We start from the raw sequence: 26,577 nt of genomic DNA on the forward strand, positions 1-26,577 counted from the left end.
CTTTGCTTGGGGATAGTGAGATAAAGCAGATGTACAATGTATGTTTGTCAGCCCATAAGTCAGGCTGCTGGGGTCAAAATAAAATTCAGGCCAAATCAGGTTTAAATTGGTACCGAACCAGGTTCATTTTGCCCGCCGCCCTGAAAGCCAATTGCTGAGACGACGAGATTCCAGAGAGAGACGGTTTAATCACAAGGCAGCCACCTGAGGAAATGGGAGAATGAGTCTCCAATCCGTTTCCCCAAAAATAGAGACTCAAGGATATTTATCTGGAAAGAGGCAAGATGGTCTGAAATGTGGAGATAGATGATTGGAGGTGAGGAGAGGTGAGGTAACTGATGATCTGTGCAGGCGTAGTCAGACTTCATGCCTCTTCATAAGACTCATGTTCACAAAATGGCAGCATTGGCATGACCTGAGGGTGGAGTTTTTAGCCTCTTGACGTCAAAAGGTCACTTATTGGACTGTGTGGGCCCAGTTGATGAGCGGGTGGTCTCAACCACCTGAAGTGGACAAGGGGTTCAAATTCCTGAAAAACAGCTCAAACATCCATTACCATGGTGATAACCAGGGAGATGTTATCTATAGGAATCTAGTGGGAGTCAGATAGCATATTGCCTAAATAGCACAGTTAACAAGAGCGTGTAAACAGCTAAAAGCTATAGCCAGTAATTGCAAAAATGAAAAAAACTTTAGTCCCTAGCTAGGTAATCATCAATGGCTGTTTGCTGGTTTCAAAATCAGAATAGCTTCCCCATACACCCTGATATTTTAACATTTTTCTTACATCAAGCACATGTGAAGCCCCACCCCCTTTCAAAGAGCCTCTGGTCACTTTTTCTCAGCGCTCCAGCGGGGTTCCCTAGCTGTCCATCAGAAGTTTGGACAGGGCTCCTTGCGCTCCGGCGCGTGCAGGAGAGAAACTACATTACCCAGAAGTCTGTGCCAGGTGGGAAGCAGTGAGAGTTGGACCAATAAGAGACAGCGAAAAAGGCGTTTTTGCAAGGCCTTGTTGGGCGGGACTTCCGGCGTCTTGGGCTGCGTCGTTCTTGTCAACCTTTGGTCCTGCGCGCACAGGCTCTCTGCGCCGGCGGCCGTTCAGTGCCTTGCGGGGAAGCGCCATAAGGAGACGGGAGCAACCTCTGCGCTTTGTAGGACCTGGGGGAGGGTTCGAGTGACCCGTCTCGGTCGCCGCTCCGCACACGGACTTCGATGACGGTGCTGGCTTTCATGGACCCGGCGCAGGTGAGTGGAGGGTGCGCAAGATCCCTACCCACTCGGACCCCTACCTTCACTGTCTGGCGTGCTGGTGTGGGAGATGGTCGTGTCCAGGGAGTCTGCACCTTCCCCTCGCTGCCGTTGAGACTGGGGGCCTTAGGATAGGGTCCCTTGTGGCCCGTGGTGTGGAATGCAGGCTGGGGTTTACATGGAGAGGTCCGTTTCTGGCAGTCACCGGTTTGCATTGTGGAAGAGAGAATGTAGCTTCTGAGAATCTCTCCAATGCGCGCAATCCGCAAGGACCTTCCCGTTGGGTGGAACAGCGCCGCTGAGTGCGCAGACCTCGGTGTGGACTTTGGCGGTCACCCATCCCAGGGCTGTGACCTTGTCCAGCTACCGTCTCTAAGCTGGGCTTCCATTTCCTCAGGTATAGAATGGGAATGTTAACAATTGTTCTCTCTTGGTTTAGAACTGGAACTGCAGAGGGGACGTGTGTTATGTGCTTCTGTTCCCCGCACTGCCGAGGTAACATGATGCTGTGCTCTGTTGCCGGGGAGGTGCGTTCCTGAGTCCGCAGTGATCTTAGGGGCTCGCTACAAGAAGAATCTGGCTCCTTGGGCCTTCCTGGGCTCTGACCTCTACACGGCTGATGAGAAGAGTGGGAATGGGGCTAGCCTGGTGGAAAAAGTGGGTGGGAATAACGCTTTTGGAATTGCTGCTCCCCTGCTAGGGCACAGAAGATCGGCGATCAGGCTGAGAGCCAAGAAGTACCCTGGCTTCATCTTTTGCAGTTGCCATCTGATTCTTGCGGGTGGAGTTGACTTGCTGCTGGGTGTAGTGAATCAGTCTACCTGTTTAGGACACTCGCAGTTGAAAAGCAGATCCATTCCATGCTCAGTAGTGATGGTGTGCAGGAGTGACGTGTCTTTTTAGATGTAAACGCACAACAGGCCCCGGATTACTCCCTAGCATGGCACCCTTTTACTTTTGTCATAGCCCTAATCACTGTCGGGACTTGTCTTGTTTGGGCATTTGCCACGTGTGGTTCCCTTTGTCACCTCATTTCAGGCTCCCTCCACTGTCCCTTCCTTGGAAAGGCCTTCCCCACTCACCCCATTTAAACTTGACCCAATCTCTGATGCCCTCGCTCCGTTTTGTTGTCTGTAGAATCCTTAGGGCCATTCGACATAGTATTCTGCATTCCTTCTTCAGGACCTGTCCCCAACCCTGGAACATGAGCTCCTGATCTCTGCTTTATCTTGGGACCCAGGACAGGCAGGGCCTGTACCTGGTGCTCCATAACTGCTTAATGAGTGAGTGACTCTCCCCTCCAGGGACTCCTGTCACACTTAAAGCCACACCTTCCACCATGGCTTTAAGTCCGTCCTACATCCACCTCTCCCCCTCCCCTTCTGTTCTCTCCTTCCATTCCTCCTTGCTCACTGCCCTCCAGCTAAGCTGTCTTCAACATTCCATGCTCTTTCCCAGCCTTTGCCCTTGCAGTTCCCTGAGCTGGGGAAACTGCCCCCCAACCTCTGCAGAGCAGCCTCTTCACTTCCTTCCCAGCTCTGCACCAGTGTCTCAGAAGAGTCTTTCCCTGGCCTTGCTAGTTCTAGATAAAGTTCCCCCGTCCCCACCTGTGCATTTCCTGGAATCTTTGTGCACAGAATCTGGTAGAGTTACAAAAGCAGATGTGGGAGATCAAGATTTGACCACCCTGAAATCTATCTCTTTACCTTGGTTGTTTTCTCTGAAAGACATTTGACCTCCCCCACTAACTGCCTAAAGAATTTGACATGGTGACTCCTTCCTAGAACAGATCTATCATGACTGCTATAAAGATAATGTAGGATAGAGGTTACAATAGAAAAGGCACCAACAAGCCCATCTTATCGGGAGTTCTGTCTCTCTAGCCACATTCTTTGGATGGCCCTGCGAGGAGTTGCCAGACAATCATTTACAAGGGAAGTCTCCATTTGTAAAGGTATCTCCCTCTCTGTATTGGGAAGAGGGGGGATGAGCTCATTTCTAGTGACTTGTCAATGTGGAAGGTGAGGCCTTGGGGCTGCATAATAAACCTTACTCTTGTTTACTGTGCTTTAGTGGTAATCTCCTGTAACTGACTCCCCCAACCCCCAAAATCCTCCTTTGTCATTGGCTGAACATGGTATTTAAGACGAAAATTTCTGCTATTGTGTTGAGAAACGCAGTGTCCCTGCTTTCTCCCATGTATACATGTTGTTAAACTTGGTATTATTTTCTCCTGCTAACCTGTCTTGTTAATTATTTGGCCAGCCATAAAAACCTTAAGGAAAAGGGCAGACGGAGATTCTCCCTCTTCCCCAACACAGAGATGGGGGCTTGGTTGATTTTGTTTTTCAGGATATTCCGAGAGCAAAGAGGAAAAAGACCAACTAAACCATGCACAACAGCTAGCCTTCATTTAGCCCTTGAACTGTGCTGAAGCAGAGTTATCTCCACCTCAGAGTGAGGTTTTTTTTATCATTCCTGCTTCGTAGAAGGAACTTGAGACCTGCCAAAGGTCACAGAGCTCCTGAGTAGCCAAAAGTCAACACCCTGTACACTGACCACCAGAGCCTGCATTATTAATCACCCTTCCACCCGCGGTGGACTGGGGAAGCCTGGAGCTTACACCTAACGTGAGCTTCACAAAGTGGGCAGGTGTCCCTTTGGTGTGTGGACTTGGGAAAGAGGGGGATGGTGGACCTTCCAGCCAGACGTTAAGTGTGTGTACACAGGCAGGGGTATCTCTGAGATGTGTCTCAGGAGGGCGAGATGGTGTGGTCTTTTACAGATGTTTGAATTCTGCCTCTGCTCCAGAGACATGTGACTCTTGGTGACTTGCTAGAGCTGCCTGAGCCTCATGTCACTGTGCCCCAGAGATGATGATGGTGTTTACATTCTAGCTGTGGGAGGATTAATAAAAATAGGAAACACAAGCCAAACACTGACACGTGTTTGCTTCATGAACATTTTCTCTTTAATTCTCACAACCACCTGGTGAAGTGGGAACTATTATTGTATTGATGCGGAAATCGAGGCTCAGAGAAACAAATTGACTTCCCCCAGATGATAGAGCAGCTGAGTACCATTCTCAATAGGCTGTATTCGAAGTCAGAATCTATCTCCAGAGCTGGGAACTTGTAATGGCTAGAATATGGCCTGTGGAGCCTCAGCAGGGTGCAGGCATATGGTGAGGCCCAGCGAGGCTCAACTGTGCTGCTTTTATCTTGGTGGGATTGTGATCCTAGTCATTTCCTCCTATTCCTCTTCATTCCCAGAGTGCTGGCTGTCTGCTGCTCAGGCCACATGGCCTTGCCCTTGTCTTGTGTCTTTTGTGAATGGTTTCAGCATACAAGGCTTTCGTCTCTAACACCATCACATTCTGTCCATGGGCAGTGTCTGCCTCCCTTGGAGCTTGACAGAGAGCTAGGTTCTGTTGGGAAGGAAGAACTTTTCCTCTCCCCTCTAGGTTCTGCTGGCTGGTCTAAGAATTAAATTGACATGGGACAGATTAATAAGAGAAAGTCAAATTTAATGAATTTTGTACATATGAGAACCCCCACATCCATGAGAGATTCACGGACAGAAAGGTAAACTGAGGTATTTATGCCCTCTTGAGCCAAGAATGGGATAGGGGCTTTAGAGGGGAGGAGGGTAATTCACAGGAGGTTAAGAAGAGCAGATGTTCAGTGATTAGATGCTGCCCTATTGCACAGATAGGTCATAAAAAAGGTTACTTCTGGTAATAGGCAAGGCCCTTAGTTTAAATTCCTCCAGGGAAAAGTAAAAGTTTCTCTTGAGCCCACAGGGTCTCGATTGCCTTCAGCTCAAAATACTGCACACGCCGAAGTAGCACATCTTGGGGCGGCCTCGCCTGAACCCCATCAGCTCTCTCCTCTAAAACTTCCTGAAAGTTTTATATATTAAAAGCTGAGCTGGTGACTGTGGAGAGAGAAACCAATTTAGCAGCCAGGTGGTAAGAAATTTGCAAAGGGACAAAAAAACGTAGATTAGAATGCGAATGAATAAACAGAGAAGAACAAACCTGAGCACATTCCCCACTCTCCATTAAATCAGTTCCCTAGTCCTGGGAATAGGTCAGTCCAATCAAATGTCTTTGCTCCGTTTGTCTGATGGGAAGTGTTAATCTTCTCTTCAGTACATGTAAGTTAGATACTACTTGTCCTGTTTGTTTCACATAAAAGCAGTATTTTTCACCAATGATTGCACAGCCTCCTCCTCCTTGCTGGGCAGGGAGTGTATCTAGGGCATGGCGATTTGGGAGCACCACAGAGGCTAACCTGTTGATTTCTGCCTGGTGTATTTTCAGAGTTTGCATAGTGGTATTGAACTCTTGTTCCATTACCATAGCAGATTCAAGATCACCTTTTCCAATTCATAATCTCCAAAGCTTGGGAATAAGACCCTCAGTGCTGAAAAGAACTTGGAGTTGTGATACACAAGTGGATCTCTATGATTTCTCGAGTGGCATGTGTATGTGGCATGACTTTATGAACAAAGGAGCCCATGTTTGTAACTTGGCTGGCATTTAGGGTGGAGTATTTGGTGACATAAGGGGCCAGGTGTCCGAGTCCACATCGTCCTGACCGTTTAGGCGGGAACCCTTTATGTACTTTGTTGCCACATAAAATAAAAAGACCAGTGTGGTTTACAGACAAGATTAGAACGGAACCTGTAATTCACAGAGTCTGGATTATTCTAAAACCTTTGCCATTGGTACTGTTAGTGTCCAAATACCTCCATTTTCCATGTGCTCCTGTCAATCTGTGAGAGCAGAACAGACTGAAATAGCTGGTATAGGAGGCCTGTAGTCTAGTTTTGGCAGCTGTAAAGCTTGGTTCTGTCACCCAGCCAAGTAAGCCAGATTTTTGACCCACCCGTATACGATTTGTGATATTGGGAAGCTTAATCATGGGGGCAGCTACAACACCCCAAGTTGTACAGTGGTGGCCTATGAACCATCCAGGACATTGGGTGATTTGGCAGATGCTTGTGCTGAAAAGGATGGTGCTAGAGTCACTTAGAATTTTCTTGAGAGGTTTGAAGATACCATCTGTGGAATCAAACCACAGAGTTTGATCACGCTAATGTCCTGGTATTTCACCCAGGAAAGGTCCAGTGTCGTGTTTGTTTTTAATGCAAAGGAAAAAGTTTCCACCTATTGTCTTTACCTGGGCAAGGGGCAGTCCTTGAGCGTCTCTGGAGGTTTTCCGGCGCCTGAATGACTGAGCAGAAGAAGAGGCAGAGTGATGTTTTCCTTGTCGTGGATACCATACCCTGTGGCTCGTGCATCTTCTGTCCTTAGTCCACCAGGCGTTCACATCGGCAGGAATGAAGACTAGTTCCGGCTCTTTTGCGCTATCTAGATGTTGACATAACCAACAGTCAGATTGTTTGGTTAACATGGCCAGGGTTTGGTAAATGGCATAAGGGGATGTTTTGTCTGTGCCCAACTTGTTGGAAAAGAGAGGGTTAGAAAGAGCGAGACACAGGTTGAAAAAGAACCATAGTGGAGACTTAGAGAGGGGAAACAGGATGGATAGGGACAGCACTCTCCAGTCAGCCTTCTAATAACTGATTAATAAATGAAGAAAAATGTCCATTAATAAGAAAAGGTAGTTATTGCGGGGGAGGTGTGTGTGTGTGTGTATCTTAAAAACGGAAACAAGGGGTAGGTGAAAGCGAGGTTTCTTGATCAGTGATCTTGGAAAAAACTGGCTACTTCGTGAGGCTGGCTGCTCTGGGGCCTGGGAATTGGCCCTGGAAATCCTTAGTTGAAGGTCACCTGTGGGGACTGTCTCCCAGTTGTCTTGAGAGCAATGTTCTGGGTCTGTTTTGGCCTGGCTTGCATGGATCCAGGAAGATTTTTCCTTTAATTTGGTGGTAGCGTAGGTGGTCAGTAGGACTTCATAAGGTCCTTCCCAGTGAGGTGACAGCGTGTATTTTCTTCTCAAGACCTTGATGTACACCGGGTCTCCTGGTCAAAAGGGATGGCGAGGCTTGTCAGTTGGTGGAGGCCATGCCCCTCTTACCTGTTGGCAATAGGCTTCAAGCATACTAGTTAGTTCTTGTATATGGCTAGTCCTAGCCTCAAACTGTTCACTTAAGTTCCCATAATGTTAGCTTAATCCAGAAATGGGGGGTTTGGAGATGCCAGTAGGCATTGGATGTCCAAAAACTATTTCAAAAGGGGTCAATCCCTGTCTCCTATTTGAAGTATTCTGCATCTTTATGAGGGCCAAGGATCTTTATATATTCTGGCCATTTAAGTCTGGTTTCTTGACAGATTTTTCCTAAAGTCCTTTTTATGTCTAAATTTTTACATTCCACTTGCCCTGATGACTGAGGATGATATGGGGTATGAAATTTTAATGAGTACCCCAGAGTTTTTGCAAACAGGTCGTTTATCTCTGCTGTAAAATGAGTTCCTTGGTCTGATTCAATCCATAGAGGAATGCCAAAACAAGAAATAATCTGTTATTAATTTGTTTACCACTGTTGTGGCATCTGCATGTCAGGTCGGATAGCATTCAGTCCATCCACTGAACGTGCAGACGATAACCAAACAGTGAGAGTAGCCTAAATCTGCGGGCAAGTCTATCGTGTTCATTTGGAGTGCCACAAAGGGCAGTGTGGGCCTGGGAGGGCTTCTGGGGTACACTGATTTCTCCCAGAAACTTGGTGAGATTTGCAGTTAGTGCGCTGGGAAATAATTTAATCAGAAATTTGGTGGATGCCAGGGTAGAGCCAATTGTCTTTTAGTTCCTTAACTATCTCCTGTCTGCAGGTGTCTCCCAGTTGGTAGGAGATAAGTACAAACCAAAAAGTCAAAAGAAAGGGGGCTGCAGGAGGTCCATGTGGCCCAGCGTATAATCCATCTGGTCGTTGTTCTGCACCCTTTGTATCCATTTGTCTTTTTCAGATCGTGGGGTATCTGCCTCATAGCTAATAATATCAGTCAGGGATAAAGGCAGCTTTAGAAATTGGGTGGAGAAAGGACAAGGGGGGCCGTGGTGAGCTGCATGCTTAGCAGCTCTGTCAGCCTGTCGTTTCCTAAAGATACGGTGTCAGTCTCCCTAGTGTGGGCTGAATGGTAAACAGTGGCAGTTTGAGAAGGGAGGTGAATAGCTTGTAACAGAGCAGCAGTTATATGCCCATTCGGAATGGGAGTTCCTGCAGAAGTTAAGAATCCACGGGATTTCCACATTGTGCCAACAGCTTGGCAGGACTCCAAAAGCTTATCTGGAGTTTGTGTAAATGGTAGCAGTTTTCCCTTTTGCTAATGTGCAAGCCCAGTGAGAGCTATGAGTTCAGCAGCTTGGGCTGATTTTACAGTCAGGGCAAAGTATTAATAAGCTTCAAGAGTTTCATGTGGGGAAACTATGGCATAACCAGTTATTATGTTTTCCTGGAAATTTCATTTATAGGAGCCATCACAAAACAGAAGTAAGTCTAAGTATCTAAAAGGATGTCTGAGGTCCTCTCGTGGCTTTGAGACCATTTCTGTAGTTGCAGGGAAATCATGTGGGATAGAGTGGGGGCCTCTGTCGTCAGGGAGGGGCAGTAAAGAAGCTGGATTCAACATGCCACAATGGTGTTAGATGATGGAAGCGTTAGTTAAAAGAGCCTACTCATAGGTGGTCTGTCACCTTGTAGAGGTGATGTGTCCTGTGAACTTGTGAAATAGCAGACACAGCATGGGGAACATGGAGATGCATGGGAAGCCTAAAGTAAGAGCACTGGCTTTGTCAATCAAGGTGGCAGCTGCAGCCCCCACACATAAGCATGGGGGCAGACCTGATGCCACAGTGTCTAACCAGCATGAGAAATGTGCTGTAGGATGTATCTGAGAGGCAAAAGATTATCCTGGAATGCCTGCAGCAGTCCCATTATTTTCGTGGTAGTATCGATGAAAAATGTTTGTTAAAGTTAGGTAAGGCAAGAGCGGGGGGTGTGAACAAAGCTAATTTTAAGGTTTCAAAGGAGGTTAATGCCTCTGAAGGCCAGGAGATAGGCTCTGGGGTGCTATCGAAGGGTGTACAGAGTTTTAGCAGGGCTGCAAAATTAGGACTACCTTGGTGGCAGTAGCCAGCTGCCCCTAAAAATTTACGTAACGTTTTTCGTTTTGGGAAGAGGAATGGACAACATTGACTCAAGGCGTTTTGGGGTGAGCTTTTGAATGCCCTGAGATATCTCATGACCTAGGTAGGTAACAGTCGTTTGCACCCACTGAAGTTTAGATCTGGAGACTTTCTGGCCTCATCCAGCCAGTGCCTTTAGGAGAATAGGGGGGTCTGTAAGAGCTCTCTGCTTAGTTTATTTACAAAGTAAAAGGTGATAAATAAATGGCAAGCAATAGGATACATTGGAGCATGTGAGGAAGCCATTTGGGGTAAAACGAATTCCGGCCGGAGTTTGTTTTTCCAGCAGGGCCTGTCGCCTTCAAACATGCATTATGTATCTGCTTTACCACGTCTCAAAGAGAAGAGTAAATGCTCTTAAGATAAGGATGCAACTTCCCCCATATTGGCATTTCCTTAAGGATAAGCATTTCTCCCTAGGCTAGGATTTTGTTTGTTCATTTGTTTGTTTATTGTGGTAACATTGGTTTATAACACTGTATAAATTTCAGGTGTACCTCATTATCCTTCTGTTTCTGCATGGATTACATCATGTTCTCATGTTCACCACCCAAATACTAATTACAATCCATCACCACACACGTGTGTCTAGGCTAGGATTTGACTGCTGCACTCAGACCACCCAGCTCGAGACAACAGACCTGCCACCAGCCCCACCCGTGGAGACAGCAGACCTGCTCCCCGCTGTGTCCATCAATCTGCTATGCTGACAGGGCAATCCCCCGGGGCGATCTTGTAGCTGTTGGAAAGGGACACTGCGATCATATGTGATACGTGCTCTTTGACGGTATATAACCGCTCTGTACACCCCACTTCTTTGGTGCCCTTCCTTACTTAGGGAGGGAAGGCCCCGGGCTATGGTCCTCAAAAGTTGGCTCATAATAAATTCACCCCAATTTTGATCTATAGATTGATTATGGATTATTTATGTCGACTGTGGATTATTTATGTCGACAAAGGTCATCAACATACTGGACAAGGGTGGAGCCTTGAGTAAAGGCTACAGAATCCAAGTCTGCTTTAAGGATTTGGGAGAATATTGAGGGGACTCACAACATCCCTGAGGTATGCGAGTCCATGTTAATTGTATCCCTTTAAATGTAAATGCGAAAAGAGCTTGTGAGTGAGGATGCAGGGGGATTGAAGAAAAGGCTGAGCAGAGGTCAGTCCAGGAAAACCAGGCAGCATCATCAGGGATCAGGTAAGAGTAACAGCTGGATTAGGAACCACAGGATGCCGAGGAATTACAAAAGAGTGTATGGCTCTGAGGTCTTGTACCAATCGGTAGATTTGGTTCCCATCTGACTCAGGTTTCTTCTTTTTTCACTGGCAAGATTGGAGCGTTACAGGGTGAGGAGGTAAAACTAGTGCACCCTGCTGCAGAGGGGGTCGGTGTCAGCTTCAGTTCCTGGCTCTGCTTCCCTGCAGAGCGGGCTTGGGCTACTCATGGAAACGGTTTATTCTTTTTCAAAGTAATGTGCACGGGTTCTGCCCTCAGTAACAATCCTACTTCATTTGAATGTGTGGCCCAAAGGCTAATTGGAACATCTTTTCGAGGCTCATCTTCTTCAGAAGAGTTTAGATCAAGATGAGTTTCTGGTAAAGAAAGTAGGAGATTCAGAGTTTCATCTGAGGTAGGTAAATAAAAACGGCTTTCTCATTACAGTTTATGGTGGCATTAAATTTACATGACAAGCCTCTGCCAAGAAGGTTTGCTGGTGAGCAATTAGAAACCAAAGGCATGATGGGTGTTGAGAGAGCCTAGAGCTGTTGGAGTGGGCTGAGGTGTGGGCAATGAAATAGGCTGCCCAGAGGCTCCAACAGCTTGAATAGCAGCAGAGGTGATGCGCAGGGAATAGTCCTCTGAGCGATGATAGAGAAAGTCATACCAGTATCAATTAAGAAATCCAGTTCTGATCCTCTGTTTGATGGTGGGCTCTGGGGTGCGACTGAGGATTGGCTGACCCCATCATTTGGGGGAGAAATGCCCCTCAGGAGGAGAAAAATGAACCTTCTGGGCATACTAGGGCCTGGTGGATTGCTTCTTACACTTTCCTTTCTCTTGAGTCCTGGACAGTTTCTTTTCAGTGTCCTGGCTTCTTACAATACCAACGTATTGCTAACGTCTGGAGGCAAATAGGGGAGGCTCTGAGCGGCCCTTAAGGCATTTTCCATATCTTGCTTCTGTCTTTCTAGAGATTCGAGTTGCAGAGCAAGAATTGTTGCTTTTAACTCTTTCTTTCCTTTTACATTCCTGCAAACTATTTTCAAAGAATTGCTTGGGGGCCTCCATTATCATGCGTAACAGTTGCCGACCAGCCAACTACACTATTTTGAATTTGCGTTTTTATATGGGGAGAAAATTTCCCACTACAGCATAAATCAGGAGATTTCCTGTGCTCCGGGCTTCTGGGTTTAATGCAGTGTGCCTTCAAAAGGTCTGTATAAATCATTCAACAAAGGCTTTTGGCTGTTCTCTTTCCTTCTGAGTGTACACTTCAGTCTTTGACCAATTAACTTTAGGAGGAAATGCTTCTAAAACAGCTCCCGTTAAACCCTGAATATCAGCCTCTAGCAGAGCCATCCCCTGGTCATTTGTAGGAGGGCCTGGGAGAGGGTCTGGCCACCTATCTCCCCTGTGGGAGGGTTTTCTCCCGGAAGCCATCTGGCCTATCTGATAACTACACTGTAATCTAATCATGAGTTGGAAGAAGGCGCCTTAGTAGCCAGTCAAGGTGTCTGTGAGTAGGGTTATGAATAGTCACTAATCTTTCTCACTCCTTTCTAAATTTTGTAGGATCTTCTGACAGTGGAGGTAGGAGAGGGTTTTATAATTTGAAAGATCGGCTGCTGTCCAGGAGACCTGAACTCTTTGCGGAGGAGGTCCAAAATACATCCCCAAGGGACATTACATATGAACGTATGAAGTTGGCAGGGCCAGTTTATCGAGCCCTGGAAAGTAGGAGGAGTCATAAGGGACAGCAAAGCGAGCCTTCCTGCTTCCTAACTGCTTCTGCTAAAGTCACTTCTCGGCCTTCAGCATTTACACAAGTGTCCTCTGTGCCCCTTGCATGGAGGTCAGGCCCGAGTGCCCTCTGTAGGTCTTCTAGAGAAATGGAAGTTAAAATAGGCAGGTGGATGTTTTCTGGGGAAGGGGAGTCTTAGGATCTAAGGCTTAGGAAATGGAGCTGGGTTCTGAGGGGGTGTTTAGACCAGGGCCCAGTGATCCCAAAGATCTTCTGGAGGGTCAGTGTCAGGGAGCTGGGGATCGGGGGGGGGGGGTATAAGAGGGAGGAGAGGGAGAGTTTATGCTAGACTTGGTTTTTAATCTTTGTTCTAGGTCTGACTTGTGGTCTGTCATTTTATTAAGGGATTCCCTGTGGCCACCTGTTACACTTCTTTGAGTTTTCTTTTCAATTTGATCCTCTCATAAATACCAATAAAGCAGTTGCTTGGAATGAGAGCTCTCTCAAAATTTTTTCAAATATAGAAGTTTTTTCAATTCAAAAGATTCATCGCTCATTGAGAAGGAGGATCTCCATTTGTATATTTATTCCAATAGTGACTCAATCCAGTAAGCCTCTTTATGGAAAGACCTGGAGGTAACTTTCCAGGCTTAGAATAAATCTTTACCACAGACGCAAGAGATGTCCTTGGAAAGGGTGCAGGTGATATAGCCCCCAGGATACAAGAAAAAAGGTCACTACCAAAGATAGTCTCAAGAAAAAGGACAAACTCTCTTGAGAGCTGAGAGACTCAGAACCCCAAGACCACCAGACCACCAGATGCAACCTGGTAAATGCACCTTCTGGATTGGTGGAGATCAGAGAGAATTTTCTCACTGGTCAAAAACGCCCAGCTCTCAGGACATATAACAAGATGGAAGGAAAAAACCTCATACCTTGAGCCTGCTCAAACAGGGAAGCCCTTCCAGATGGCTATGAGCAGACTTTGACTATGGAATTTCCCTCTTAGGACAATACGCAAGGACAAAGAAAAACAGTGACTATCTCTGGGAGGAAATGGATTAGTAAAACCAAGAGTGCTCTACTAAATTCACTAGAGTTGTTAAGTTCAAGAAACTGCTTTCACAAATATTTTCTCCTGCTAATCTAAATTTAGGAAAGAGAAAAAAAGATTCTTATGACTCTTGGTTCCAGTGGATCCTGCAGCAGGCAGAGATCTGGGAGACTGATGGGGTAAGAACTCTTATCTTCTGCAGCTGCAGTGGCCTCGAAGGGAGCAGAGTCCAGCCAGAGAAGTTTGTCCTGCCAGCTACTCCAACTGTTGGAGAGAAAGAAATTTTCCTCTACCCTTTAGGTTCTCCTGGCTGGTGTGAGAATTAAATTGTCATGAGACAGATTAATAGGAGAAAATCACATTTAATTAATTTCATACATGTGGGAACCCCACATCCATGAGGGGTTCAGAGACAGAAAGGTAAACTGAGGTATTCATGCCATCTTGAGCCAAGAATGGGTTCGGGGCCTGGGGTTCCAATGGGGAGGAGGGTAGTTCACAGGATAAGAACAGGGCTGGCCCTGTGGCTTAGTGGTTAAGCGTGCTCACTCCGCTACTGGTGGCCCAGGTTTGGATCCCGGGCGCGCACCAACACACCACTTGTCTGGCCATGCTGAGGCCGCGTCCCACATACAGCAACTAGAAGGATGTGCAACTATGACATAACAACTATCTATTGGGGCTTTGGGGGAAAAAAAGGAGGAGGAGGATTGGCAATAGATGTTAACTCAGAGCCGGTCTTCCTCAGCAAAAAGAGGAGGATTAGCACGGATGTTAGCTCAGGGCTGATCTTCCTCACCAAAAAAAAAAAAAAAAAAGGTTATTTCTGGTAATTACTCTCCTTATAGGCAAAGCCATTAACTTAAATTCCTCAAGGGAGAGGTAAAAAATCTCCCTTGAACCCACAGGGTGTTGATTGCCTTCAGCTCAAAATACTCCACGTGCCAAAGTGGCTCATCTTGGGGCGGCCTCCCCTGAACCCCATCAGCTCCCAGGAAATGCTCAGTGATACTGGCCTTGGGGCTCTGGGGTCCTTTACCAGTGACTGAGCATCGGGCTCTAATCTCATCTGACTGGCCCAGGGCCAACAAAGCTACCTCTGTTTGACTTTCCAGGCGTCAGTGACCTTCAAGGATGTGGCAGTGACCTTTACTCAGGACGAATGGGGGCAGCTGAACCCTGCCCAGAGGACTCTGTACTGGGAGGTGATGTTGGAGACCTGTGGGCTCCTGGTCTCTCTGGGTAAGGCCTCACTGCTCCTCTCCTTGGGGACATTCAGCCTCCTTCATCCTGTGCTTTGTTCAGAAGGCTTTCACAGGACACCCTCCCTCCTCCTCACATCCCTGACGTGCATTAGTTTCACCTAGTGAAACTAATCTGCCTAGCCTCCTGTGTCTCCCACAAGGAATTTTGGGCAACAAACATAGTTCCCCTCAAAACAGCTCAGATACTAAAGGGGAAAGATTTGTTGGAGGAAATATGGGTGTCTTTTAATATCTAAGGGCAGGGTATCCAGTCGGGTACCGTGAGAGCCTAAAGTCAGGAAATGGAAGGAATCCTGATTAGATCTTGGCCTCAGGGACTTCTGATCTTTGTGTCTCCTTGTGGGTCTCCTTGTGCCATTCTCAGCAGACTGGCCTTTTCTGCTACACAGAGTTCATGGCCGGAAGTGCCCACCCCTGTCCTCATGCTGAGAAACTCCCCGATTACTTGTCTCTTCTTCTCTCCATATGGTTTTTTCATTTCTCTGTCCTTCTCTCTGCACGGGTGTCCTGGCAGGAAACTGCCATCTGAGCCCACACTTTCCTTTACCTCTCACCCCGGGGCTCAGCACAAGCTGGCCCTAGTCTGTCCCTTCTCCAGATTCCCACGAGGTGGAAGTTGAGTGACCAAGCTCGGTTGGTTCACAGCCCGGTCAGCAGGACCCCTGGGTAATGGGATGTTGTTCAGAGTGTGAGTAAACCAGTCAGGACACCAGGAGGCGGCTGCGTGAGTCCTACCACCACTGTTCTAAACAGCACGGTCCCATTTCAAAGGCTTCACTGGCCCCTGATGCCTACATGCTCCGTCCTGTGCCCTTAAGTCTGGGCCATGACCCTCTCTTGGGGTGGGAGATGATTTTAGAGGGTGCACAAATGCGATAAATGGCATTGATGGACAACCAGAGAAAGCCATGCCTTTTTCTCCTTTCTGTCCTGCTTGCTGATTGTTTAGGGAGGAAGTGTCTGTTTTGTGCTGAGTCTTTAATGCCCTTGGACTGGGAATTTCTCTTTTCAACAGCAGGGACAGCCTTAGACTCAAGCCCCGAGCAGGCACCATGAGTTCATTGAGACTTAATAGTGTTATTTTGATTTTCTTGCAGTAGTTTTCCATTTGTGGCAAATGAAACTGGTTGTTCAGTTTCTCAAACTGACACAAGATTCCCTTTTTGAAAATCTGTTAAAGTAAAATAAAAAGTTGGTCAAAGAAAAGCAATTAATAGCAATAGTCATAATTAATGTTCCATTGACAGTGGTGTGCATGGGCCCCATGACTGCATCTGAACAGTTTTGGGGCTCTCTAGGATGGAGGTACGGGACATGAATTGCTCTAGACAGCCAGGGGACCCTTACTCAGCCTTTAGGACCCAATGATGATGTTCTTGGCCTTGGTTCGCAGGTGACAGATCAATATTGTGTTTGTGGATGACAGCAGCTTCATTCCAAGGTCACCTTTCCATCCCGACATCCCAGACAGCATTGAGACATTTCTTTTTGTCTTTGCTAAAATAAGCATATCTTATTCCTTTCTCCACAAACACAATATCCAGTTCCCAAACCAGAGCTGATCCACCTACTGGAGCGCAGGCAGGAGCTATGGACGGTGAAGGGAGGCCTTTCCCAAAGTGCCTGTCCAGGCGGGTGGCCAAGAAACAGGAGGTGGGGGTCATGGCAGCCTTACCTGGGAGGGGACCACTGCCTCTGGAATTCCATGGGAAGCTTCCTGTTGTGCCTCCTTGAGTGCCTGGGTTGATGTAGAGCCCTTTGTCTTGAGGTCCCTCTGTCCTCCCACCCCAACGCATTCTTTCCTGCCACCAGCTGAAGAACCTGTTTGATTGGGTAAGAGTGAGGCTCTGGGCTCCAACTGCTTGGATCTTAAAATCTGCCTTTGCCCCTCACCAGCCCTGTGACAGTAGGGAAGTTGCATGACTTTCTTGTGCCTCATTTAGCTCGGTTAGGCTAAGTTAATGCTTGCTGCAGTATCACAACTTCCAAAATCTCAGTGGCCCAATACATGAAAGATATTTTTCTCTCTCATGGCAGGGTCCATGTGGGTCAGCGTGGGAGTTTGTATCACACAGTTATTCAGAGACCCAGGTGCCTTCTGTCATCCATATGTGGCTTTATGGTTACCTTGGCATCATTCCACTGGAAGAGGGGAAATGAGAGGAAGGGTGGAAGTCACACCCACTTGCATGCACACACATCACTTCCCCTCACATTCTGTTGATAAGAACTCAGCAGTCAGCCATCCCTCTTTGGATGCAGCAGGGAAGTGGGGTTTAGGTGCCCAGGAAGAGCAGATGGGTTTGGTTTCCATTGACCCAGTCTGCTGCACTCAGCCTACTCTTGAAAACTGAAAGTGATAATAATTTCTAACTCATTGGGCTGTTTGAAGATGTAATCATTTAGTGCATGGAACTGCTTAGCCCCATGTCTGAGCCACAGTTAGGAGCTCAGCAAAAGTCAGCTATAGGAGCTTTCATCTAGTGGTATCAGTCACACTGCATAACACCGCCCATGCCCTTCTGGACTCTGAAGAAAAAGAGCCTGTCCTGCTATCTGTGCATCCCACCATTCTCCATCCATTGGTTCATCCTCCCATTTGTCAGTCAGAAGCAATCCCTAACTCCATTGTCTTCCTGCCCCTCCTTTACTGTAAAACCTCAACATCTGGCTTTGTCTGCCACACGTCTGGGCTGCTGAGGGCAGCTGGAGTCATCAAGTGTGTTGATTGGTGCCACTGCAGAGTCATGGTCTTGCCCCTCTCCTGCTTCCTTGCACTGCTCAGCCAGCCCCTCCTCCGCCCGACTGAATCTCTTCCGAATGCTTTCCTTTTAGTTACATTCCACAGTTTCAGCGGATGGCCTTGTCACTCAGACAGTCAGGAAGGTGGGAAACGACCTTGTACAAACCCATAACACTCTGCCTCCATCTAACCCAAGTCACCTCTGCCACCTCCATGAGCTCCAGCAGGAACATCCTAATCTAAGCTCTCATCATCTTTTGGCAGTGTGATGCCCACACACTGCTGACTGGTCAGCCCACATCTGCTCTTTGTTTCTGGTCAGCTCTGTCTCCTGCACCAGCTCCCCCAGCCCCTCCACCATTGATGCAAACACTCAGCACTCCTGAGCCACTGATATCTCAGTGTACAACCTACTTCCTGTCCTCCTGCTCTTGCTCCTTGGCCTTCCAGATTCATCTTTGTCTTACACCTGTAGCTTCCCTTCTCACCTCCATGGAAGAGGTCTTGCCCCCTGCCGTGGCCACACCTGCACCGGAGACTAAATCACACCTTCTCCTGCCTTCTCAGGGACCTTGCTTCTTCACTTATTTTCTGCTTCATTTTTGTCTTTATTCTCCGTCTATTCAGCATATAAAACATGCTCAGGGCGCTTACTTGGGATAAATAAAACGCACAAAACATTTCTGGCTCCATGGCAGTTTCTAAATGGTGTTGACTACTTCATTCGTACAACTAAGCTCTTGGAGGAGTTGTCTTATTCAAGGAAAAGTTGTCTACACTTGACTTCCTTAGCTCCTTTATTTCTTTTACTTTTTTGCTTACATATGGCAATATGCATAAATCTTTGAGTTCAGTCTGATGATCAGTCTGATGAACTTTTATATAAATATAAGCCCCAGTGACCACAACCCAGGTCAACATATACAATACTTCTGGCAGTTCCAGAGGCTTCTCATGCTTCCTCCTGGTAAGGTAACCAGTATTTAGACTCTATCACCAGAGATTAGGTTTGACTATTTTTGAATTGATATAAATGGAACCCCACAGTATATTCTCCGTCATCTTGTGATGATCATTGTGTCTGTGAGATTCATTCTTGGGGTTGCATATAGTTGACCTCTGCTCTTTCTCAGTACTCGGCGTTATCTCATTTTAAGTATGTCCATTCTCCTGTGATTGCCATTTTAGTTTTTTTCCTATTTCTGATATTACGAATTTTCTTGTTCACGTTGTTTTTGGAGATCTGAGTACCGATTTCTGTTGGGAATATACACAAGAGTGGAACGACTAGATTTTACGGTAGGTATATGTTTAGCTTGAACAGAAACTGCCAAACAGTTTGGCTGCACCCCTTCACGCTCCCACCAGCCGTGTGTGAGAGGCCCGTTGCTCCACATCCTCATCAGCACTCGGTGTCTTCCCCTTTCCTTTTCAAGGCCCAGTGGTGAGGGGGCTCAGAACCACAGCACAGAAACCATTCTGGACGAGGTGGCTGCTTTTATCCTAATTGCCCAACGTAACAACAATAACAGTGATGACGATGGATAATGGCCCACGATTTACTGAACATTCACGCTGTCCGGGCACTGTGCTGAGAACTTTATGTGTATTGTCATTTATACCCTCATGGCAGCTGGTGAATTAGGAACTGAGAGTCTCCCAGTTTTTCAGATTAGGAAATTGAGATTTAGAGGCAGTCAGTGTAGGTGACTGTGCCTGGTGGAGGCGAGATTTGAACTGAAGTGACAGTCTTCACCACCAGACTCTCTGGTTTTCAATGCAGCGGAAACTCGTTCCACTTTATTGCCCTTCACCTCTGGTGGCATTTAGTCCCATAGGTCTCTCTTTTCCAATTCTAACTGGATTGTTCTCTGCCTCTTACTCTGATCGCCCCCAATATTGGCTTCACCTGGCCTCTTGCAGCCCTTTCTTTTTACTGTAATTAGTCTCCTAGAATGATCCACTGCTACTTAGTTCTTCAACCTCAGCCCATGCATGTCATGTCCCATATCCAAGCTGTAATATGGACAGGATAGTTAACAAATATTCATTGCTTTTTTGGTGCTTGCACTGTATTAAGTACTGTATATGTACTGTTTCACTTCATCTTCATAGCAACCTATGAGATAGGCTCTGTTTGTATCTCTGATTTTTAGATGAAGGAGCAGAAGCCTGTGGAAGTTGAATGGCTTGCTAAAGCCGTTCAACACAAGACTAAGCAGGGTGTTGCTGGGATTTCAGCCTGGGCTGATTCTCCCCAGGTAGCATGACATTAACCGCAATATGCTGTTGGCTGCTAACATGTATATTTGACTACAGGTGTCCTGATTTATATAATCCATAAACCTTGGTTTATGACACACTCTCATCATTTTTCAATACAGTCTCATTTATTTTTAAACTTTTTCCAGTCATTTGCTTATTTCCTCTAAAAACATTATAATGAACACCATCAGCCACCAGTATCTTATATAGATCTATACACTTCTTCCCTTCCCATCCTCTCCCTTCCCCACAGAGAAAATCACTTTCTTGAACTTTGCTTTTATAATTTCATTACTTTGCATGTGGGAGTGAACCAGGAAGAAGGCCCTCACCAGAATGTGATAGTACTGGGTCCTTGATCTTGGACTTCCCAGTCTTCAGAACCGTGAGAAATACATTTCTGTTGTTCATAAGCTACCCCACCTGTGGTATGTTGTTATAGCAGCCAGAACGGACTAAGACACATATTTAGTCTTTCTATACATCCTTTTTTGAAATTCAACATTATATTACTAAGAATCGTGGTGTGTAAGCTGTAGTTTATTTTTTTTCCTTCTCAAAATATTCTCTATCAATATCAACGTCACCATATATCCATTTTTCTGGATGTTCACTTCTTTCCATGATTATATCCAAAAAAATCTGTCTGCACTACACTGTTCAATAAAAGATTACTCACTTGTTTTTATTTTTTATTTTTTATTTTTTGTGAGGAAGATCAGCCCTGAGCTAATATCCATGCTAATCCTCCTCTTTTTGCTCAGGAAGACCGGCTCTGAGCTAACATCTATTGCCAATCCTCCTCCTTCTTTTTTCCCCCAAAACCCCAGTAGATAGCTGTACGTCATAGTTGCACATCCTTCTGGTTGCTGTATGTGGGACGCGGCCTCAGCATGGCTGGAGAAGTGATGAGTCGGTGCGCACCCGGGATCCGAACCTGTGCCGCCAGTAGCGGAGCACGGCACTTAACCACTAAGCCACGGGGCCGGCCCTCACTTGTTTTTATTGTTTTGTGGTCATCCACCGTGCTGCTAGGGAGATTCTTACATATGTGTGATCACGCACATGTGCAGGAGCTTTAGTTGTAATTCTTTTTATGAGTGGAATGTCTGGATGATGGAAAACAACTTTACAAGATGTTTCCCAATGTTTCTAAAATGGTCTTAGCAATTAGTTAACTTCCCCAGCGATGACTGAGATTCCATAGACGACATCCTGTCCCACACTTAATGTTGTCGGGCTCTATAAGTTTTGCCTACTGAGTGGGTACAAAGTGGTTTCTCACCTGGTCTTTATTTCTGTTTACCTCGTTACTGCAGAGCTTGAACTCGTTGTTATATGTTTTTTGGCCGATATATATCTTCTGTGAAATGTAAGTTCATGATCTTTTGCCTATTTTTCTATTAAGGGTTTTGAACTTCTGTTTTAGACTTTTAAGAATTCTTTTTACATTCCTTATCTTAATGTTCTGTTGACTATATGTGTTGCAAACATATTGTAATTTTTACTGTATCTTTTCCTTTAACCTGTTTTTATTGAATAGAACTTCTCATTAATACTTTTGACAATTCATGAAGCAATTGCATTCGACTACTCAATTTTGGCATTGTTATCATCTAATACAGTACCCACCTCATATTTTCTCCTGTCTGTATTGTTTGAGATGAATCATGATTGATATGAGGTTTTATCCCAAATCACAAGTTCTCTTAATTAGGATTAATAACTTAGTATTAATAACTTGTTTTAATTAATTAGCTCCCGGCATTAGGAGCATTGTTTTCTTTATTACGATATTTTTATAGGTGTAATTGTGATACCACATGTGACAACTTATTGTATAGCTTTCAAAGGAAGCTTCAAAGGTTCATTTTTAAGTAAACTTTTTATTTTAGAATCATTTGAGGCTTATAGTATAGAGAGTTTCCATATGCCCTTCCTTCACTTGTTACTTCTTACATTAACATCTTACATAATAGCCATGCTACATATGTCAAGTTTCATTTATTAATGAAACTCCAGACTTTATTTGGATTTCACCAGTTTTTCCACCAACGTCCTTTATCTTTTTCTGCATCCAGCGTGGGATGGCACGTTGCCTTTGGTTCTTATGTCCCCTTAGTCTCTCTGGCCTGTGACAGTTTCTCAGTCTTGCCTTATTTTTCATGACGTTGGCAATTTTGAAGAATACCAGTCAGGCATCTTATAGAATGTCCTTCAATTTGGGTTTCTCTGATATGTTACTCCTGTTTAGATGGGCATTTTGGGTTTTAAGAAGACTTCCACAGAGGTGAAGTGTCCTTCTCATCACCTCGTATAAGCACTACATAATATCCACACAGCATCACTGGTGATGGGGACTTTAATTACTCGGTTAAGGTGGCGTCTGCCAGGTTTCTTCACTGTAGAGTTATTATTTTTCCCTTTCTGTGCTCTGATCTTTGGAAGTGAGTCCCCAAGTCCAGCCCATACTCAAGGGAAGTAGTATCTACATATATTACTTGGGATTCTCCATTGAGAAGATTTGTCCCTTCTTCCACATTTATTTATCTAATTGATCATTTATTTATATCAGTGTAGACTCATGTATGTTTGTTTTATACTTTGGGTTGTAATCCAATGTTACATATTTGTTTTGTCGTGTAAATTGTTCCAGATTTGGACATGGAGAGCTCTTTCAGGTTGGCTCCTGTGTCCCTTTAACATGTCCCTATTCTTTAGTTTTTGAGCACTTTCTTATTTTCTTACACTGTGAGAGCTTCATTTCTTTTCTGTCCCTGCCATAGAATCAGCTGTCTCTCCAAGGATCCCTGCTTCCCTTTCTTAAATACTATCAAATAATAGTATTTAGAAACCAAGATCAGGCTGGCCCTGTGGTCTAGTGGTTAAGTTTGGCGCACTCAGCTTCAGCGTCCCGGGTTCGGTTGCCAGGTGTGGACCTCTACCACTCATCAGCGACCATGCTGTGGTGGCGACCCACATACAAAATAGAGGAAGATTGGAACAGGTGTTAGCTCTGGGTGTATCTTCCTCAGCAAAGAACAAAAAAGGAAGAAAGAAAAGAAACCAAGATCTAGGCACTGGGTGGGCTTGTTGCTACAGTGTTGCTTCTAGACCCTCTCAGAACAGAGCTAAGAAATATAGGTATGTATATTATAATTACTTCTCAACTCTAATCTGGTTTGACATGGTTCATTCTAGCCTTCCCTCCATGCATATATGTAACTTCTTTCTCTGACATGACAAATCTCACTTTCATTATCTACCATTTAATGACTTATTTTTTTCAACCCAATTATACACATAAAGTAATTTCCCTGGGAAACAAATTTACCAACTAGGGTACAATGTTTATGTGTAGTTATTTTTGTCTTTAGCTTTACAATGTCCAGTCAAAACACTATTTTCCAAAGTTAGTTAGATCAGCTCATTTTCCCCTGCCTCCAGTGAGATTATGCCATATGTGTATAATTCACTTAGGTTCATTTTTCACAATCTGCATTCCATCCTGGGATCCTCTGATGGCCTGTGTTTGGGGTTTTGTTTTGTTTTATTTTAATTTGCACATGTTAATGCTCAGTCACTGTGGTGTACAGTTCTCTGGGTTTTGACAAAGCATAGAGGCATATACCTGCCACCCCAGTACAATGCAAGACAGTTCCATTCCCTACAGATTTCTCCTTTGTGTCCCCTCTATAGTCAGCCACTCTTCCCTTCCTCATTCACTGGCAACCCGTGATTTGTTTTCTGTCTCCATAGTTTTACTCTTTCTAGAATGTTATGTGAATGAAACCTGTAACCTTTTGGGTCTGGCTTTTCTCACTTGCAAAATGCATTTAATATTCATCCATGTCGTTGGGTGAGTCTACAGCTCATTCTTAATTATCGCTGAAGAGTATCACAGCGTATGCACGTACCAGGTTGTTTATCCCTTCATCTTGGTGGCTTCTGGTGCTTGGCTATTCATGAATAAACCTGCATAAGAATTCACATGCAATTGTTTCTGTGAACATAAGATTTCAGTTCATTTGGGATAACATTTAGGAATGGGATTGCTGGGTTATATGGTATTTCTTTAACTTCTTAGAAAATTCAAATTGCCTGTCAAAGTGGCTGTACCGTTTTGCATTCCCACCAGCAATGAGTGAGAATTCCTCATGATCCATATCTTCACCAGCATTTGGTATTGCCAGTTTTTTCTTTTGAATTTTAGCCATTTCTAACATATGTAGAGGTAACTCATTGTGGTTCTCATTTTCATTTCTCTTTGAGAAGTGATATTGAGCATCTTTTGATATGCTTATTTTCCATCTGTATATCTTTTGCGTAATGTCTGTTCAGATCTTTTGCTCATTTTGTTGTTATTTTTTTATATTTGCGTTTTAAGTTTTATTTATTCTGGATATGAGTCCTTTATCAGATATGTGATTTGCAAATATTTTATCTTTATCTGCAGCTTTTCTTTTCATTCTTTTAACAGTATCTTTCATAGAGCAAATGTTTTTAATTTTGATAAAGTGCAATCTATTGATATTTTTTTCTTTTAAATATGCATTACTGAACACTAGGTCTCACAGATTTTCTCCTGTGTGTTTTTCCAGAATTATTATATTTTTATGTTTTACATTTAGGTCTAGGATGCATTTTGAGTTGTTTTTTTCTATAAGCTGTGAGGTGTGTGTCAAGGTGTATTTTTTTTTACCCCTTACAAACATCCAGAGCCCTTTGTTGAAAAGACCGTTCTTTCTCTGTTGAATTGACTGTGCATCTTTCAAAAAGGAGTTTACTGTATTTGAGGGTGGCTGTTTCTGGGCTGTCTATTCTATTCCACTGACCTGTGTCTGTATACTTTCACCAACACCCCAGTTTTGATTTCTGTAACTTCATAATAGGTTTTAAATTGGATAACGTATATCCTCTGATTTTGTTCTTTTTCTGATTTTGTCGCTTCTACTTCCTTTGCCTTTTCATATAAATTTTGTAATTGCCTTTTCAATGTCTTCAAAAAGAACTTGATGGAATTTTCATTAGGATTATATCGAGTCCCAAAGATTAAATTGGAGAGAGTTGATATCTTAACAGTATTGATTCTTCCAATCCATGATTATGGAATATCTTTCCATTTATTTAGATCTGCTTTGATTTTTTTCATCAATGTTTTGCAATTTTCAGCATGCAAATTCTGCACATATTAGATTTGTACTTAATCCATTTTTTTCCGTAGGTTTTTGAGAAGTTTTTTTTTTTTTTTCATCTGTTGATGCAATCATATAGGTTTCTTTTTACTCTTTTAATAGGGTCAGTTATATTGATTTATTTTTAAATGTTGAACCAGCCTTTCGTTCCTGCGTTGACTCTCTCTTCTTTATGATGTATTATCTTTCGTATCTTGGATTCAGTTTGCTGATATGTTGTTCGGTATTTTTGTGTCTATGATCTTGAGGGATATTAGTCTGTAGATTTTGTGACCTGTTTTTGGTTTTACTGTTAAGGTAATGATGACCTCATAAAGTGAGGTGGAGAGTCTTCCATGCTTTGCTATTTTCTGGCAGAGATTGTAGAGAATTGATATTTGGCATTGGCATTATTTCTTCCTTAAATGTTTCATAGAATTTAGTGGTGAATCATCTGGCCCTATATTTTGGCCCTTTACTCTTCCACATCAGTTCTAGAATCATCTTTTTAAGTCCTACGAAAAACGCTGTTTTGAATTTGTCTAGAGTTTATTGAATTTATAGATCTGTTGAGGAAGGACGAACATGTTTATATTGTTAATCTTTCCATTTACATGTCTATGCTGTAATGCCTCTGAGTAAATATTTATAATTATCACTATCCAGATTGTATCTATTTTGTGTCTTTTTACCTGGCTGTTCCTCCAGCAAAGCAGACTCAGTGTGTCCACTCAGATTGTGCTCACATCTGCCTTGTAAACCTTGTCTGGGGAATGGCAGTGACTGTACTCGCTGGCATCTGAGTTGGGACCCTGGGCTTACCCTCTGCCTCTGCCTGCCCCTACCTCCATATCTCCAAGCCCTGAAGTTCTATAAGCATCCGGGTTTCACTCGAGACTGATTGTGTGCATTCTGTCCCCTCTGCCTGCAGCACCCTCTCCCACTTTCTCTGTCAGGCAGTTTCTACCTCTCTGTCAGGAAACAACTCATGGTGCACCTCCCGGGAAACCTCCTGTGATCTCTTTCACTGTCCCCTCTGGACTGGAATTGGTGCATCTCACTTGTGCTCTCCCAGCACCTGATGAGACATTCTCTCGTAGAGCCAACATACTGACTGTGATGTCATCATTTTTCTGTCCACCCTCCTCAACTCAAGACTCTAAGGAGGAGTCTCCCACCAGACCCTCTGTCTTCTGCCCCAGCACCTCCTCTCGAGTTTCCCTTTTAAATGTCAAGAGCCCAGGGACAGAAAAGAACAAAATTGTAAGCATAGGTTTCAGAGATGTGAAAACATATCAAGCTCAGTGGAATTATTTTCATCTTCATTTTCACTCTAAAGTGGTGGTTTTGTTTCTTCTATGTTGGCATCACTAATAGGTCACTCTTATTTATTGAATTCTTTTCAGGAGCCAGAGCAAAATCAGAGACTACAGAGCCAACCATTTCTCAGCTGCTCTTGTCCAAGGGACCCTCACTTGAGGTGTGGATGACACAGGGAGCTTCAGGTGACTCCAGGATTGGAGAAACCAAAACTCAGGAAATGCCGTCAGAAATGCAGGAGGGAGTCTTAAGGCCAGTGACAGACCGCCACAAGGAGAGTGGCCCTGGGAACGTGAGCCCTGAGTGCAATGAGTTGGGGACAGATGACAATCTACACTCAAGGGTTTTACAAGAGCGAGCCTCTCCAGTAGGTGTTCCCCATGGAA

General features: G+C 44.7%; 1 protein-coding gene across 1 annotated transcript; it reads left to right on the forward strand.

Moving 5' to 3' along the window:
* Window positions 1-1,065: 1,065 nt before the first annotated feature.
* Window positions 1,066-26,576, forward strand: LOC131396767 (zinc finger protein 805-like; the record flags this gene model as incomplete). The annotated part of the gene is made up of 3 exons (XM_058529153.1): window positions 1,066-1,245; window positions 14,540-14,666; window positions 26,278-26,576. Coding segments are annotated over exons 1-3 (459 nt in total), but the record flags the coding sequence as incomplete, so codon positions are not given.
* Between the last annotated feature and the right edge of the window lies 1 nt (window position 26,577).

Source organism: Diceros bicornis, chromosome 34, assembly GCF_020826845.1.
Source record: "Diceros bicornis minor isolate mBicDic1 chromosome 34, mDicBic1.mat.cur, whole genome shotgun sequence".
Lineage (NCBI taxonomy): Eukaryota > Metazoa > Chordata > Mammalia > Perissodactyla > Rhinocerotidae > Diceros > Diceros bicornis.